We start from the raw sequence: 17,701 nt of genomic DNA on the forward strand, positions 1-17,701 counted from the left end.
AATATTTATTATATATGTGATAAAAATTACATTCCATTTGTCACAAAACTTCATTCACATTCTTGTTTTGAAGGAAAGACAAAGGTATAACACCAGTAACATTCTAGTTTTCCTTCATTTAACTGAAACAAACACATTTTGAAAAACACATTTCCCTGTTTGATGTATTAAAACCATACAACAATAAAATGTAAACTTTTGAAGTGTCTCATAATATAGAAATTCTATCACTTTGACCTGAGTATCTGAAGTGCATTAACAGACTAGTTAATGTTTGTTTTACTATGTGATGTTTTAATTGTGACCTGCCGAGGGACTGCAGATGTAAACTAACTAACTCTAACTCTGGTAACAATTATGTTTGATATTGTACATGGTCCCTTTACAAATAAAAAGTTAAGAAGAAGAAGAATATAATAAGAGCCTTAAAAAAGAGCTCAAAGCTGTTCCTCAAGATGACTTTTAAGTACAGTAATGAACAACTTCATCCATCCTCACTGACAGTAACCCTAACATTATCACAAAAGGAACATTGAGGCAATAGGGACGGTGAAAGAGACGAATAAGGAAATTGAGAAACTTGGTGCATTTCCTGTTGCTGATGGAGTTGGCATGTCACCAACCGTCTCCTTTAAAAAAGATCCAAATCTAGACGTTTTTGTGAAGACCTGAACATCTGCACGGACTGATTTACTTCCACTCATTGACACGACAGCCACCTGGAACCAAGAAGAGTCTGACTTGCATAGTAGAGGGGCGCCCTGATCCCCCTGCAAATAAAAAAAAAACAGAACAATCATCACAAGTGTGGTCATGACAACTAGAAAACTGCTGCTCAGTTCAAAAGTGATCCGATCAGATTAAAGCAATTGGTTAGAAGCACATTTTGAAATTGGATTATTTAATTATTCAGGGGGGGAGGGAAGCATTACAAAACTGAATGAGATCGAGTAATCCAGTGTGGGCTGTTGTCCAGATAAAAGCTACTGTTTGTAATGTTCAAAACTATTAAGAAGGAATTGGACAACTTTGATCCAATAAAAACAGAAAAAACTTGAACCCAGCAGAGGGCCCGATTCAGGCTGGATTTGAGAAATACATTCTAAATAAACAAAAGATGTTTAGTTTTTTCTAGACATTTTAAACAAATTTTAAATGCTGATCTGAAATAGCTGATAATAAACAGACATAGAAAATAAAGAACACGTTTGTAAAAAGATTTTTTTCTGCATTACATTTTAATGTCAAACATAAAATATGCAATTTAAAGCAGCTGCGAGGAGCTATCATGCTATGCCTTTTGGCACCCCCTGTAGACAAACAAAGTCTAAAAGTCTGAATCAAAGTCTTAATTTCTTTTGTATTTTTTTGTGCAAGAAGAAAGGCAAAAAAAACATGACTACATGAAAGTATAATACAGGGAGATAATGACCAATCACCAAACAGTGACAGTGACAAACAAACAAAACATTTGCTCAAACAATTAGGAAAAATTATAATAATAATAATGAATAATAAAACGAAGAATTGCATAGCAAAAAGTGTTTGCTTGGGGATGAGAGCCTTTGTTGTGAAAAATGACAAAAAAAGACTAAAGATAATCAATAAAGTACAAAAGAACAACATTAAGAACCTGAGCAAAAGGTAGTGACAGAGAGAGCGAGAGAGAGAGAGAAAGAGAGAAGGGGAAAACAGATATGAAAAAAAGGGAAGTTAGAAAAATGGGTGGGGGTGATAACATGGGTTAGTGGAGTTGCAGTGGGGTTATCCAAAAGGTGTCCGATGCATCAGGTAAATCAAGGCACAGCTCAGGACCGAATTTGGAATTTTAGATACTTGAGTATTGTGAAACTTGTTATTACCTGTTGAAGATCCATGGTATAAGTGCAGATGTTCTCCGAATCAGAAACATTTCCACATCCTGCCACTTGAGTTTCAATGTCTCGGAGACCTGAGCCAGCTTTATCAGCACAGAGACAATCTCATTTACCAACATGAATACAGTCTCAGAGAATTATCAATCTCTACCTGGCATACAATAAAAAACTTTAAGATTACAAAATCTTTCGAGAAATAAAATGTGTAAGTAGCAAAAAATAACGTTTCAATAAAAATAACCTTACCCCTGTTCTTGCTCCCTTTCCCCCAGCCTGGCACCCAGCATTGACTTCCAATGGGGAAGGTTCTGGCGTTGTTAATGTCCATACACACAGGCTGGATATAATCCTTGTAGTTTACTGGATTGCCAAGCTGCAGCAGTGCTACGTTTGAACTAGTCATTTTGCTCACTGTAATTTTCACAACGCCAAGAGACATCTCAAACTCTTCAGAGCCGTTCACATGCTGGTGGCCAAGAAACACAGTCCACTCACCGACATCTGGGTTGGAGCTGTTGAGAAGTTAAAGGGTCCCACTCTTCATTATCATGCTCTTGAATCCTTTTTAAAAATGTATGTTAAATGTTTAAACACTTACCCCGAGACACACTGGGCAGACGTGAGGACAAAATTGTCAGCGATGAGGGTTCCCGCACAAGTGTACACCCCATTCCTGTGGAGGCTTACCATCCAGGGCCACGTTCCCCCAGGTACAACACCACTGTCACCTACAGCACGGCTATTCAAGGGAGCTTTGCCACACACTGACCCTGAATAAAATATTTTTTTGATTTGAAGAAATGGAAATAAATAACAACTAACCAACTGACAAATAATTCTGAATTGATTGAGCGGAGAAAATGGATTATATTCACAGCACTCACTTGCAGGATTGGTGATTATACTTGGTTTTGGTGTTGGTTTTGTTGTTGGTTTTGTTGTTGGTTTTGTTGTTGGTTTTGTTGTTGAAGGTGGTGATAGGCCAGGACAGGTGTAGCTGCTGTCAGCATCAAGACCATTGAAGGTGAACTGGACAAAGCCGGGCTTATCTGAGCTGATGAGGGACTCGATCCAGGACTGGTAACGGGAAACCCTGGAGTAGACTCCCGGCAGATTGGGCCGAGCACAGCCAAAACCAAAACTCACAACTCCAGACTGGACCCAGATGGAGCCCTGCTGATTCACCATTGGACCTCCTGAGTCACCCTGGGAGTTGGAAGCAAAGAAATAAAGGTCACTGATTTTGGAATGCGACTGATTGTCTGTAAGGACGCAAAAAAAGCTATTCCTACCTGACACGAGTCTTTGCCTCCTGCCAGAACACCAGCACAAATCATGTTGTCTGTGACTGTACCCACTCCATTGAGGCAGTTACACTGTCGATTTCCCAGAACTGGCACCTGCACTTCTTGCAGAGTTTCAGGGAACGGTAATGACACTAAGGGGGCAACAGGAAGACAGACAATTTACACATCCACCTGCTGTGTATAAGACACATTGTCCAAACTGTTAGCCAGCAACAAGCAGACTCACCTCCCTCCTGGACTGCACCCCAGCCAGTGACCCAGCTATCAGTACCGTTGTTGAATGTACTGTCACCCGCTGCCAGACACACAGGTCTGATGTAGTCTGTGAATTGGACTGGTGTGGAAAGTCTGAGCAGAGCAATGTCATTGTCACTGGTGACACTGTCATAGTTTGGATGCAAGATAATGGAGGAAACCCTTCTGGTCACTTCGTTTGGATTGTCACCTTGCAAGTTCTGACGGCCAAGAGAAACCCTCCATCTGCTTGTACTGAAATAAAATCAATAGAAATGCATTCCTTTAAAGAAGCAATTTAATAGAAGAAAAACAGACTTCAAGAGCTAGAGACAGACAGAGGAAGATTCCACATTTCTCATATAATATCAACCCACCTGGAGAAGCAGTGAGCAGCAGTCATTACCCACTCTCTGTTGATGAGGGAACCACCACAAACATGGCGGCGAAATCTCTGCAGACTAACCTGCCAGGGCCAACTTCCAGGTGGTGCGTCTTCACCTCCAACTATCCGGGTGTTAAGGGGAGTGATGCCACACACTGCAGATAAAACGGCAGAGAAGACGGATCTTGAAGTTCACAAGTGGATTAAAACATGTGAAATTCAATTAGCTTGATTTGCAATCATAAAAAAAATATATTACCCATTACAATAAGTATTTTGTACTGCGTATGCATATGGTTTTACATTTTCAGACATTTTGAATTTTGAATGGTTGCCTCAGAACAGACATTGGTAGTGACAGCATACCACATATTCTCATATTTGCTGCTACCTAAAAACATTAAGGGACTAATAATATCATATTTTGCACCTGTTTTCCTCATAAAACCATGTTGTTCATCAAACAAGGGAAACAATGACACAAATTCTAAGAGCATGTGGTCAATGATACACTTACAGCTTTAACATCTTTTTAAGTTTGCTGTGCCTTTAAATGAATGTAGCTTCAACAGCAAATCAGCGTTCATGTGGTGCCACTTTAGCGTTAAAGAAGAGAGGACAGTCATAGAAGATTTTATGACACAGTTGAAGCCTTTCATAAATCGATATAAAATTTCAACAAAGTTAGAACAGAAAGAAAAAAAGGAGAAGAGAGAATATGTTTTTCAGCAATCTATATCTGTGTTTTTATTTTTTGAAGAACGTGATTATTCAATCCCATTTTTTAAGAAGTTTGGAACAAGGATTTGGGGAGTTGAAACTTCTCTGAAATTATCAATTTAAAGTTGTATTTAAAGTTTTTTATTTGGGAGAATTTTATTTCTGTAATTGTATCTTTTAATTCCAATTATTTATTCTTCTATTTTTTTCATTACAAATGGGTTTCAGGTGATGAGCAGGTTTCCACTGTGCTTTAAATAAACATGACAATAAACTGGAAAGATTTTAATAATATCTAAAATACAAATATTGGAAACAAAGGTTATTTTTCAATAAGATCTGTAGTGTGTTAATCCTGAACTTCATTTTGTTGCCAGTTCTCTGAAGTTTGACTCTGGTATTAGTAACCTGGAAAAGAAAACCCGAATGCTGATAACTTAAAACTTGGACAAGGATGATATGCATAATAAAAAAGTAAAATAGTGAAGTTACTTACACTCAGCACTTGAGGCTGTGGATCCTGAATCTGGGGTGGTTCCTTCTGGTTCCGCAGTAGTAGGGGTAATAACAGGAGGTGGCAGGCCAGGACAGGTGTAACTGCTGTCAGCATCAAGCCCATTGAAGGTGAACTGGACAAAGCCGGGCTTATCTGAGCTGATGAGGGACTCGATCCAGGACTGGTAACGGGAAACCCTGGAGTATACTCCCGGCAGATTGGGCCGAGCACAGCCAAAACCAAAACTCACAACTCCAGATTGGACCCAGATGGAGCCCTGCTGATTCACCATTGGACCTCCTGAGTCACCCTGGGAGTTGGAAGCAAAGAAATAAAGGTCACTGATTTTGGAATGCGACTGATTGTCTGTAAGGACGCAAAAAAAGCTATTCCTACCTGACACGAGTCTTTGCCTCCTGCCAGAACACCAGCACAAATCATGTTGTCTGTGACTGTACCCACGCCATTGAGGCAGTTACACTGTCGATTTCCCAGAACTGGCACCTGCACTTCTTGCAGAGTTTCAGGGAACGGTAATGACACTGAGGGGGCAACAGGAAGACAGACAATTTACACATCCACCTGCTGTGTATAAGACACATTGTCCAAACTGTTAGCCAGCAACAAGCAGACTCACCTCCCTCCTGGACTGCGCCCCAGCCAGTGACCCAGCTATCAGTACCGTTGTTGAATGTACTGTCACCCGCTGCCAGACACACAGGTCTGATGTAGTCTGTGAATTGGACTGGTGTGGAAAGTCTGAGCAGAGCAATGTCATTGTCACTGGTGACACTGTCATAGTTTGGATGCAAGATAATGGAGGAAACCCTTCTGGTCACTTCGTTTGGATTGTCACCTTGCAAGTTCTGACGGCCAAGAGAAACCCTCCATCTGCTTGTACTGAAATAAAATCAATAGAAATGCATTCCTTTAAAGAAGCAATTTAATAGAAGAAAAACAGACTTCAAGATCTAGAGACAGACAGAGGAAGATTCCACATTTCTCATATAATATCAACCCACCTGGAGAAGCAGTGAGCAGCAGTCATTACCCACTCTCTGTTGATGAGGGAACCACCACAAACATGGCGGCGAAATCTCTGCAGACTAACCTGCCAGGGCCAACTTCCAGGTGGTGCGTCTTCACCTCCAACTATCCGGGTGTTAAGGGGAGTGATGCCACACACTGCAGATAAAACGGCAGAGAAGACGGATCTTAAAGTTCACAAGTGGATTAAAACATGTGAAATTCAATTAGCTTGATTTGCAATCATAAAAAAAATATATTACCCATTACAATAAGTATTTTGTACTGCGTATGCATATGGTTTTACATTTTCAGACATTTTGAATTTTGAATGGTTGCCTCAGAACAGACATTGGTAGTGACAGCATACCACATATTCTCATATTTGCTGCTACCTAAAAACATTAAGGGACTAATAATATCATATTTTGCACCTGTTTTCCTCATAAAACCATGTTGTTCATCAAACAAGGGAAACAATGACACAAATTCTAAGAGCATGTGGTCAATGATACACTTACAGCTTTAACATCTTTTTAAGTTTGCTGTGCCTTTAAATGAATGTAGCTTCAACAGCAAATCAGCGTTCATGTGGTGCCACTTTAGCGTTAAAGAAGAGAGGACAGTCATAGAAGATTTTATGACACAGTTGAAGCCTTTCATAAATCGATATAAAATTTCAACAAAGTTAGAACAGAAAGAAAAAAAGGAGAAGAGAGAATATGTTTTTCAGCAATCTATATCTGTGTTTTTATTTTTTGAAGAATGTGATTATTCAATCCCATTTTTTAAGAAGTTTGGAACAAGGATTTGGGGAGTTGAAACTTCTCTGAAATTATCAATTTAAAGTTGTATTTAAAGTTTTTTATTTGGGAGAATTTTATTTCTGTAATTGTATCTTTTAATTCCAATTATTTATTCTTCTATTTTTTTCACTACAAATGGGTTTCAGGTGATGAGCAGGTTTCCACTGTGCTTTAAATAAACATGACAATAAACTGGAAAGATTTTAATAATATCTAAAATACAAATATTGGAAACAAAGGTTATTTTTCAATAAGATCTGTAGTGTGTTAATCCTGAACTTCATTGTGTTGCCAGTTCTCTGAAGTTTGACTCTGGTATTAGTAACCTGGAAAAGAAAACCCGAATGCTGATAACTTAAAACTTGGACAAGGATGATATGCATAATAAAAAAGTAAAATAGTGAAGTTACTTACACTCAGCACTTGAGGCTGTGGATCCTGAATCTGGGGTGGTTCCTTCTGGTTCCGCAGTAGTAGGGGTAATAACAGGAGGTGGCAGGCCAGGACAGGTGTAACTGCTGTCAGCATCAAGCCCATTGAAGGTGAACTGGACAAAGCCGGGCTTATCTGAGCTGATGAGGGACTCGATCCAGGACTGGTAACGGGAAACCCTGGAGTATACTCCCGGCAGATTGGGCCGAGCACAGCCAAAACCAAAACTCACAACTCCAGACTGGACCCAGATGGAGCCCTGCTGATTCACCATTGGACCTCCTGAGTCACCCTGGGAGTTGGAAGCAAAGAAATAAAGGTCACTGATTTTGGAATGTGGCTGATTGTAAGAAAGAAAAAATATATATTCCTACCTGACACGAGTCTTTGCCTCCTGCCAGAACACCAGCACAAATCATGTTGTCTGTGACTGTACCCACTCCATTGAGGCAGTTACACTGTCGATTTCCCAGAACTGGCACCTGCACTTCTTGCAGAGTTTCAGGGAACGGTAATGACACTGAGGGGGCAACAGGAAGACAGACAATTTACACATCCACCTGCTGTGTATAAGACACATTGTCCAAACTGTTAGCCAGCAACAAGCAGACTCACCTCCCTCCTGGACTGCGCCCCAGCCAGTGACCCAGCTATCAGTACCGTTGTTGAATGTACTGTCACCCGCTGCCAGACACACAGGTCTGATGTAGTCTGTGAATTGGACTGGTGTGGAAAGTCTGAGCAGAGCAATGTCATTGTCACTGGTGACACTGTCATAGTTTGGATGCAATATGATTGTGTCAACACTCTTGGTCACTTCATTGGGGTTCTCGCCTTGAAGGTTCTGACGGCCAAGAGAGACCTGCCAATCGGTGGGACTTGCACTGAATTAAAAATGACAGAAACGCATTGGTTTTAGGAAGACGTTGGGCCAAAACCTTGCAAAAGTACAGACGGAAAGACATTTGTTTTGACTACCCACCTGAAGAAGCAGTGAGCAGCAGTCATTACCCACTCTTTGTTGATGAGGGAACCACCACAAACATGGCCGCCAAAGATCTGCAGACTAACCTGCCAGGGCCAACTTCCAGGTGGTGCGTCTTCACCTCCAACTATCCTGGTGTTCAGGGGTGTCATGCCACACACTGCAAACAACACATAAAGCATTGAAGATGGATCTTAGGTTTCCCAGTAGGCTCACAGTACTAACTAAGGGCTATTTTTAACAAATGATTTTACAGAGAAAACAATCATGACATAAATTTCAGTCATAGAACTTTGTAAAAAAAGAAAATGATAAACTAAATGAATTGACAATTAGTTTTTAGCCTCTATATGTATGGTTTGTAAACTTCTGACATTGACAACGGCTTATTGTTGCTTCAGAACAAACAATGAGGTTGACAGCATTCCACATGTGCCAATGAGTGCAAGTACATGTTAAGGCTGAGAGCAACGTACAGTACTTTTTGAACCAAGCATTACCAGTCTGTTATTTATTTTTCTACAAATTGGAAACAAGGTGACATTCATATAAGAAGCACTTTGGCATCTGAGATACTTACACTCCGCACTTGAGGCTGTGGCTCCTGAATCTGGGGTGGTTCCTTCTGGTTCCGCAGTAGTAGGGGTAATAACAGGAGGTGGCAGGCCAGGACAGGTGTAACTGCTGTCAGCATCAAGCCCATTGAAGGTGAACTGGACAAAGCCGGGCTTATCTGAGCTGATGAGGGACTCGATCCAGGACTGGTAACGGGAAACCCTGGAGTATACTCCCGGCAGATTGGGCCGAGCACAGCCAAAACCAAAACTCACAACTCCAGATTGGACCCAGATGGAGCCCTGCTGATTCACCATTGGACCTCCTGAGTCACCCTGGGAGTTGGAAGCAAAGAAATAAAGGTCACTGATTTTGGAATGCGACTGATTGTCTGTAAGGACGCAAAAAAAGCTATTCCTACCTGACACGAGTCTTTGCCTCCTGCCAGAACACCAGCACAAATCATGTTGTCTGTGACTGTACCCACTCCATTGAGGCAGTTACACTGTCGATTTCCCAGAACTGGCACCTGCACTTCTTGCAGAGTTTCAGGGAACGGTAATGACACTGAGGGGGCAACAGGAAGACAGACAATTTACACATCCACCTGCTGTGTATAAGACACATTGTCCAAACTGTTAGCCAGCAACAAGCAGACTCACCTCCCTCCTGGACTGCGCCCCAGCCAGTGACCCAGCTATCAGTACCGTTGTTGAATGTACTGTCACCCGCTGCCAGACACACAGGTCTGATGTAGTCTGTGAATTGGACTGGTGTGGAAAGTCTGAGCAGAGCAATGTCATTGTCACTGGTGACACTGTCATAGTTTGGATGCAATATGATTGTGTCAACACTCTTGGTCACTTCATTGGGGTTCTCGCCTTGAAGGTTCTGACGGCCAAGAGAGACCTGCCAATCGGTGGGACTTGCACTGAATTAAAAATGACAGAAACGCATTGGTTTTAGGAAGACGTTGGGCCAAAACCTTGCAAAAGTACAGACGGAAAGACATTTGTTTTGACTACCCACCTGAAGAAGCAGTGAGCAGCAGTCATTACCCACTCTTTGTTGATGAGGGAACCACCACAAACATGGCCGCCAAAGATCTGCAGACTAACCTGCCAGGGCCAACTTCCAGGTGGTGCGTCTTCACCTCCAACTATCCTGGTGTTCAGGGGTGTCATGCCACACACTGCAAACAACACATAAAGCATTGAAGATGGATCTTAGGTTTCCCAGTAGGCTCACAGTACTAACTAAGGGCTATTTTTAACAAATGATTTTACAGAGAAAACAATCATGACATAAATTTCAGTCATAGAACTTTGTAAAAAAAGAAAATGATAAACTAAATGAATTGACAATTAGTTTTTAGCCTCTATATGTATGGTTTGTAAACTTCTGACATTGACAACGGCTTATTGTTGCTTCAGAACAAACAATGAGGTTGACAGCATTCCACATGTGCCAATGAGTGCAAGTACATGTTAAGGCTGAGAGCAACGTACAGTACTTTCTGAACCAAGCATTACCAGTCTGTTATTTATTTTTCTACAAATTGGAAACAAGGTGACATTCATATAAGAAGCACTTTGGCATCTGAGATACTTACACTCCGCACTTGAGGCTGTGGATCCTGAATCTGGGGTGGTTCCTTCTGGTTCCGCAGTAGTAGGGGTAATAACAGGAGGTGGCAGGCCAGGACAGGTGTAACTGCTGTCAGCATCAAGCCCATTGAAGGTGAACTGGACAAAGCCGGGCTTATCTGAGCTGATGAGGGACTCGATCCAGGACTGGTAACGGGAAACCCTGGAGTATACTCCCGGCAGATTGGGCCGAGCACAGCCAAAACCAAAACTCACAACTCCAGATTGGACCCAGATGGAGCCCTGCTGATTCACCATTGGACCTCCTGAGTCACCCTGGGAGTTGGAAGCAAAGAAATAAAGGTCACTGATTTTGGAATGCGACTGATTGTCTGTAAGGACGCAAAAAAGGCTATTCCTACCTGACACGAGTCTTTGCCTCCTGCCAGAACACCAGCACAAATCATGTTGTCTGTGACTGTACCCACTCCATTGAGGCAGTTACACTGTCGATTTCCCAGAACTGGCACCTGCACTTCTTGCAGAGTTTCAGGGAACGGTAATGACACTGAGGGGGCAACAGGAAGACAGACAATTTACACATCCACCTGCTGTGTATAAGACACATTGTCCAAACTGTTAGCCAGCAACAAGCAGACTCACCTCCCTCCTGGACTGCGCCCCAGCCAGTGACCCAGCTATCAGTACCGTTGTTGAATGTACTGTCACCCGCTGCCAGACACACAGGTCTGATGTAGTCTGTGAATTGGACTGGTGTGGAAAGTCTGAGCAGAGCAATGTCATTGTCACTGGTGACACTGTCATAGTTTGGATGCAATATGATTGTGTCAACACTCTTGGTCACTTCATTGGGGTTCTCGCCTTGAAGGTTCTGACGGCCAAGAGAGACCTGCCAATCGGTGGGACTTGCACTGAATTAAAAATGACAGAAACGCATTGGTTTTAGGAAGACGTTGGGCCAAAACCTTGCAAAAGTACAGACGGAAAGACATTTGTTTTGACTACCCACCTGAAGAAGCAGTGAGCAGCAGTCATTACCCACTCTTTGTTGATGAGGGAACCACCACAAACATGGCCGCCAAAGATCTGCAGACTAACCTGCCAGGGCCAACTTCCAGGTGGTGCGTCTTCACCTCCAACTATCCTGGTGTTCAGGGGTGTCATGCCACACACTGCAAACAACACATAAAGCATTGAAGATGGATCTTAGGTTTCCCAGTAGGCTCACAGTACTAACTAAGGGCTATTTTTAACAAATGATTTTACAGAGAAAACAATCATGACATAAATTTCAGTCATAGAACTTTGTAAAAAAAGAAAATGATAAACTAAATGAATTGACAATTAGTTTTTAGCCTCTATATGTATGGTTTGTAAACTTCTGACATTGACAACGGCTTATTGTTGCTTCAGAACAAACAATGAGGTTGACAGCATTCCACATGTGCCAATGAGTGCAAGTACATGTTAAGGCTGAGAGCAACGTACAGTACTTTCTGAACCAAGCATTACCAGTCTGTTATTTATTTTTCTACAAATTGGAAACAAGGTGACATTCATATAAGAAGCACTTTGGCATCTGAGATACTTACACTCAGCACTTGAGGCTGTGGATCCTGAATCTGGGGTGGTTCCTTCTGGTTCCGCAGTAGTAGGGGTAATAACAGGAGGTGGCAGGCCAGGACAGGTGTAACTGCTGTCAGCATCAAGCCCATTGAAGGTGAACTGGACAAAGCCGGGCTTATCTGAGCTGATGAGGGACTCGATCCAGGACTGGTAACGGGAAACCCTGGAGTATACTCCCGGCAGATTGGGCCGAGCACAGCCAAAACCAAAACTCACAACTCCAGATTGGACCCAGATGGAGCCCTGCTGATTCACCATTGGACCTCCTGAGTCACCCTGGGAGTTGGAAGCAAAGAAATAAAGGTCACTGATTTTGGAATGTGGCTGATTGTAAGAAAGAAAAAATATATATTCCTACCTGACACGAGTCTTTGCCTCCTGCCAGAACACCAGCACAAATCATGTTGTCTGTGACTGTACCCACTCCATTGAGGCAGTTACACTGTCGATTTCCCAGAACTGGCACCTGCACTTCTTGCAGAGTTTCAGGGAACGGTAATGACACTGAGGGGGCAACAGGAAGACAGACAATTTACACATCCACCTGCTGTGTATAAGACACATTGTCCAAACTGTTAGCCAGCAACAAGCAGACTCACCTCCCTCCTGGACTGCGCCCCAGCCAGTGACCCAGCTATCAGTACCGTTGTTGAATGTACTGTCACCCGCTGCCAGACACACAGGTCTGATGTAGTCTGTGAATTGGACTGGTGTGGAAAGTCTGAGCAGAGCAATGTCATTGTCACTGGTGACACTGTCATAGTTTGGATGCAATATGATTGTGTCAACACTCTTGGTCACTTCATTGGGGTTCTCGCCTTGAAGGTTCTGACGGCCAAGAGAGACCTGCCAATCGGTGGGACTTGCACTGAATTAAAAATGACAGAAACGCATTGGTTTTAGGAAGACGTTGGGCCAAAACCTTGCAAAAGTACAGACGGAAAGACATTTGTTTTGACTACCCACCTGAAGAAGCAGTGAGCAGCAGTCATTACCCACTCTTTGTTGATGAGGGAACCACCACAAACATGGCCGCCAAAGATCTGCAGACTAACCTGCCAGGGCCAACTTCCAGGTGGTGCGTCTTCACCTCCAACTATCCTGGTGTTCAGGGGTGTCATGCCACACACTGCAAACAACACATAAAGCATTGAAGATGGATCTTAGGTTTCCCAGTAGGCTCACAGTACTAACTAAGGGCTATTTTTAACAAATGATTTTACAGAGAAAACAATCATGACATAAATTTCAGTCATAGAACTTTGTAAAAAAAGAAAATGATAAACTAAATGAATTGACAATTAGTTTTTAGCCTCTATATGTATGGTTTGTAAACTTCTGACATTGACAACGGCTTATTGTTGCTTCAGAACAAACAATGAGGTTGACAGCATTCCACATGTGCCAATGAGTGCAAGTACATGTTAAGGCTGAGAGCAACGTACAGTACTTTCTGAACCAAGCATTACCAGTCTGTTATTTATTTTTCTACAAATTGGAAACAAGGTGACATTCATATAAGAAGCACTTTGGCATCTGAGATACTTACACTCCGCACTTGAGGCTGTGGATCCTGAATCTGGGGTGGTTCCTTCTGGTTCCGCAGTAGTAGGGGTAATAACAGGAGGTGGCAGGCCAGGACAGGTGTAACTGCTGTCAGCATCAAGCCCATTGAAGGTGAACTGGACAAAGCCGGGCTTATCTGAGCTGATGAGGGACTCGATCCAGGACTGGTAACGGGAAACCCTGGAGTATACTCCCGGCAGATTGGGCCGAGCACAGCCAAAACCAAAACTCACAACTCCAGATTGGACCCAGATGGAGCCCTGCTGATTCACCATTGGACCTCCTGAGTCACCCTGGGAGTTGGAAGCAAAGAAATAAAGGTCACTGATTTTGGAATGTGGCTGATTGTAAGAAAGAAAAAATATATATTCCTACCTGACACGAGTCTTTGCCTCCTGCCAGAACACCAGCACAAATCATGTTGTCTGTGACTGTACCCACTCCATTGAGGCAGTTACACTGTCGATTTCCCAGAACTGGCACCTGCACTTCTTGCAGAGTTTCAGGGAACGGTAATGACACTGAGGGGGCAACAGGAAGACAGACAATTTACACATCCACCTGCTGTGTATAAGACACATTGTCCAAACTGTTAGCCAGCAACAAGCAGACTCACCTCCCTCCTGGACTGCGCCCCAGCCAGTGACCCAGCTATCAGTACCGTTGTTGAATGTACTGTCACCCGCTGCCAGACACACAGGTCTGATGTAGTCTGTGAATTGGACTGGTGTGGAAAGTCTGAGCAGAGCAATGTCATTGTCACTGGTGACACTGTCATAGTTTGGATGCAATATGATTGTGTCAACACTCTTGGTCACTTCATTGGGGTTCTCGCCTTGAAGGTTCTGACGGCCAAGAGAGACCTGCCAATCGGTGGGACTTGCACTGAATTAAAAATGACAGAAACGCATTGGTTTTAGGAAGACGTTGGGCCAAAACCTTGCAAAAGTACAGACGGAAAGACATTTGTTTTGACTACCCACCTGAAGAAGCAGTGAGCAGCAGTCATTACCCACTCTTTGTTGATGAGGGAACCACCACAAACATGGCCGCCAAAGATCTGCAGACTAACCTGCCAGGGCCAACTTCCAGGTGGTGCGTCTTCACCTCCAACTATCCTGGTGTTCAGGGGTGTCATGCCACACACTGCAAACAACACATAAAGCATTGAAGATGGATCTTAGGTTTCCCAGTAGGCTCACAGTACTAACTAAGGGCTATTTTTAACAAATGATTTTACAGAGAAAACAATCATGACATAAATTTCAGTCATAGAACTTTGTAAAAAAGAAAATCATAAACTAAATGAATTGACAATTAGTTTTTAGCCTCTATATGTATGGTTTGTAAACTTCTGACATTGACAACGGCTTATTGTTGCTTCAGAACAAACAATGAGGTTGACAGCATTCCACATGTGCCAATGAGTGCAAGTACATGTTAAGGCTGAGAGCAACGTACAGTACTTTCTGAACCAAGCATTACCAGTCTGTTATTTATTTTTCTACAAATTGGAAACAAGGTGACATTCATATAAGAAGCACTTTGGCATCTGAGATACTTACACTCCGCACTTGAGGCTGTGGATCCTGAATCTGGGGTGGTTCCTTCTGGTTCCGCAGTAGTAGGGGTAATAACAGGAGGTGGCAGGCCAGGACAGGTGTAACTGCTGTCAGCATCAAGCCCATTGAAGGTGAACTGGACAAAGCCGGGCTTATCTGAGCTGATGAGGGACTCGATCCAGGACTGGTAACGGGAAACCCTGGAGTAGACTCCCGGCAGATTGGGCCGAGCACAGCCAAAACCAAAACTCACAACTCCAGACTGGACCCAGATGGAGCCCTGCTGATTCACCATTGGACCTCCTGAGTCACCCTGGGAGTTGGAAGCAAAGAAATAAAGGTCACTGATTTTGGAATGCGACTGATTGTCTGTAAGGACGCAAAAAAAGCTATTCCTACCTGACACGAGTCTTTGCCTCCTGCCAGAACACCAGCACAAATCATGTTGTCTGTGACTGTACCCACTCCATTGAGGCAGTTACACTGTCGATTTCCCAGAACTGGCACCTGCACTTCTTGCAGAGTTTCAGGGAACGGTAATGACACTAAGGGGGCAACAGGAAGACAGACAATTTACACATCCACCTGCTGTGTATAAGACACATTGTCCAAACTGTTAGCCAGCAACAAGCAGACTCACCTCCCTCCTGGACTGCGCCCCAGCCAGTGACCCAGCTATCAGTACCGTTGTTGAATGTACTGTCACCCGCTGCCAGACACACAGGTCTGATGTAGTCTGTGAATTGGACTGGTGTGGAAAGTCTGAGCAGAGCAATGTCATTGTCACTGGTGACACTGTCATAGTTTGGATGCAATATGATTGTGTCAACACTCTTGGTCACTTCATTGGGGTTCTCGCCTTGAAGGTTCTGACGGCCAAGAGAGACCTGCCAATCGGTGGGACTTGCACTGAATTAAAAATGACAGAAACGCATTGGTTTTAGGAAGACGTTGGGCCAAAACCTTGCAAAAGTACAGACGGAAAGACATTTGTTTTGACTACCCACCTGAAGAAGCAGTGAGCAGCAGTCATTACCCACTCTTTGTTGATGAGGGAACCACCACAAACATGGCCGCCAAAGATCTGCAGACTAACCTGCCAGGGCCAACTTCCAGGTGGTGCGTCTTCACCTCCAACTATCCTGGTGTTCAGGGGTGTCATGCCACACACTGCAAACAACACATAAAGCATTGAAGATGGATCTTAGGTTTCCCAGTAGGCTCACAGTACTAACTAAGGGCTATTTTTAACAAATGATTTTACAGAGAAAACAATCATGACATAAATTTCAGTCATAGAACTTTGTAAAAAAAGAAAATGATAAACTAAATGAATTGACAATTAGTTTTTAGCCTCTATATGTATGGTTTGTAAACTTCTGACATTGACAACGGCTTATTGTTGCTTCAGAACAAACAATGAGGTTGACAGCATTCCACATGTGCCAATGAGTGCAAGTACATGTTAAGGCTGAGAGCAACGTACAGTACTTTCTGAACCAAGCATTACCAGTCTGTTATTTATTTTTCTACAAATTGGAAACAAGGTGACATTCATATAAGAAGCACTTTGGCATCTGAGATACTTACACTCAGCACTTGAGGCTGTGGATCCTGAATCTGGGGTGGTTCCTTCTGGTTCCGCAGTAGTAGGGGTAATAACAGGAGGTGGCAGGCCAGGACAGGTGTAACTGCTGTCAGCATCAAGCCCATTGAAGGTGAACTGGACAAAGCCGGGCTTATCTGAGCTGATGAGGGACTCGATCCAGGACTGGTAACGGGAAACCCTGGAGTATACTCCCGGCAGATTGGGCCGAGCACAGCCAAAACCAAAACTCACAACTCCAGATTGGACCCAGATGGAGCCCTGCTGATTCACCATTGGACCTCCTGAGTCACCCTGGGAGTTGGAAGCAAAGAAATAAAGGTCACTGATTTTGGAATGTGGCTGATTGTAAGAAAGAAAAAATATATATTCCTACCTGACACGAGTCTTTGCCTCCTGCCAGAACACCAGCACAAATCATGTTGTCTGTGACTGTACCCACTCCATTGAGGCAGTTACACTGTCGATTTCCCAGAACTGGCACCTGCACTTCTTGCAGAGTTTCAGGGAACGGTAATGACACTGAGGGGGCAACAGGAAGACAGACAATTTACACATCCACCTGCTGTGTATAAGACACATTGTCCAAACTGTTAGCCAGCAACAAGCAGACTCACCTCCCTCCTGGACTGCGCCCCAGCCAGTGACCCAGCTATCAGTACCGTTGTTGAATGTACTGTCACCCGCTGCCAGACACACAGGTCTGATGTAGTCTGTGAATTGGACTGGTGTGGAAAGTCTGAGCAGAGCAATGTCATTGTCACTGGTGACACTGTCATAGTTTGGATGCAATATGATTGTGTCAACACTCTTGGTCACTTCATTGGGGTTCTCGCCTTGAAGGTTCTGACGGCCAAGAGAGACCTGCCAATCGGTGGGACTTGCACTGAATTAAAAATGACAGAAACGCA

General features: G+C 43.3%; 2 protein-coding genes and 1 pseudogene across 2 annotated transcripts; all 3 read right to left on the reverse strand.

Moving 5' to 3' along the window:
* Positions 1-339: 339 nt before the first annotated feature.
* LOC109987441 (transmembrane protease serine 9-like) lies at positions 340-10,727 on the reverse strand. Its single transcript, XM_065949976.1, is given in 21 exon segments — positions 340-770; positions 1,863-1,960; positions 2,124-2,389; positions 2,476-2,647; positions 2,762-3,083; positions 3,170-3,315; positions 3,411-3,673; positions 3,796-3,958; positions 5,020-5,332; positions 5,335-5,561; positions 5,657-5,919; positions 6,042-6,204; positions 7,266-7,575; positions 7,658-7,803; positions 7,899-8,167; positions 8,266-8,428; positions 8,849-9,158; positions 9,245-9,390; positions 9,486-9,754; positions 9,853-10,015; positions 10,436-10,727. Coding segments are annotated over 21 exon segments (4,716 nt in total). The 3' UTR covers positions 340-518.
* Positions 10,728-10,836: 109 nt separating this feature from the next.
* LOC136177296 (putative serine protease 42) lies at positions 10,837-12,329 on the reverse strand. The gene is made up of 3 exons (XM_065949885.1): positions 12,023-12,329; positions 11,440-11,602; positions 10,837-11,341 (listed from the first exon to the last, which is right to left on the reverse strand). The coding sequence occupies exons 1-3, from the start codon at positions 12,312-12,314 to the stop codon at positions 10,873-10,875; spliced, it is 924 nt and encodes a 307-aa protein (XP_065805957.1). The 5' UTR covers positions 12,315-12,329; the 3' UTR covers positions 10,837-10,872.
* Positions 12,330-14,891: 2,562 nt separating this feature from the next.
* On the reverse strand, positions 14,892-17,081 carry LOC136177310 (serine protease 27-like; annotated as a pseudogene).
* Positions 17,082-17,701: the final 620 nt, after the last annotated feature.

The sequence above is a fragment of the Labrus bergylta genome, chromosome 21 (genome assembly GCF_963930695.1).
Source record: "Labrus bergylta chromosome 21, fLabBer1.1, whole genome shotgun sequence".
Taxonomy (NCBI): Eukaryota; Metazoa; Chordata; class Actinopteri; order Labriformes; family Labridae; genus Labrus; species Labrus bergylta.

Bases quoted from the DNA above. Each gene is read 5' to 3' on its own strand.
- LOC136177296 (XM_065949885.1), bottom strand. From the start codon at position 12,314: ATGGTGAATCAGCAGGGCTCCATCTGGGTCCAATCTGGAGTTGTGAGT. The intron at 11,603-12,022 runs GTAAGTATCTCA...TGTTGTTTGCAG, and splicing joins CACAGCCTCAAGTGCTGAGT to TGTGTGGCATGACACCCCTG. The intron at 11,342-11,439 runs GTGGGTAGTCAA...TTTTTAATTCAG, and splicing joins GCTGCTCACTGCTTCTTCAG to TGCAAGTCCCACCGATTGGC.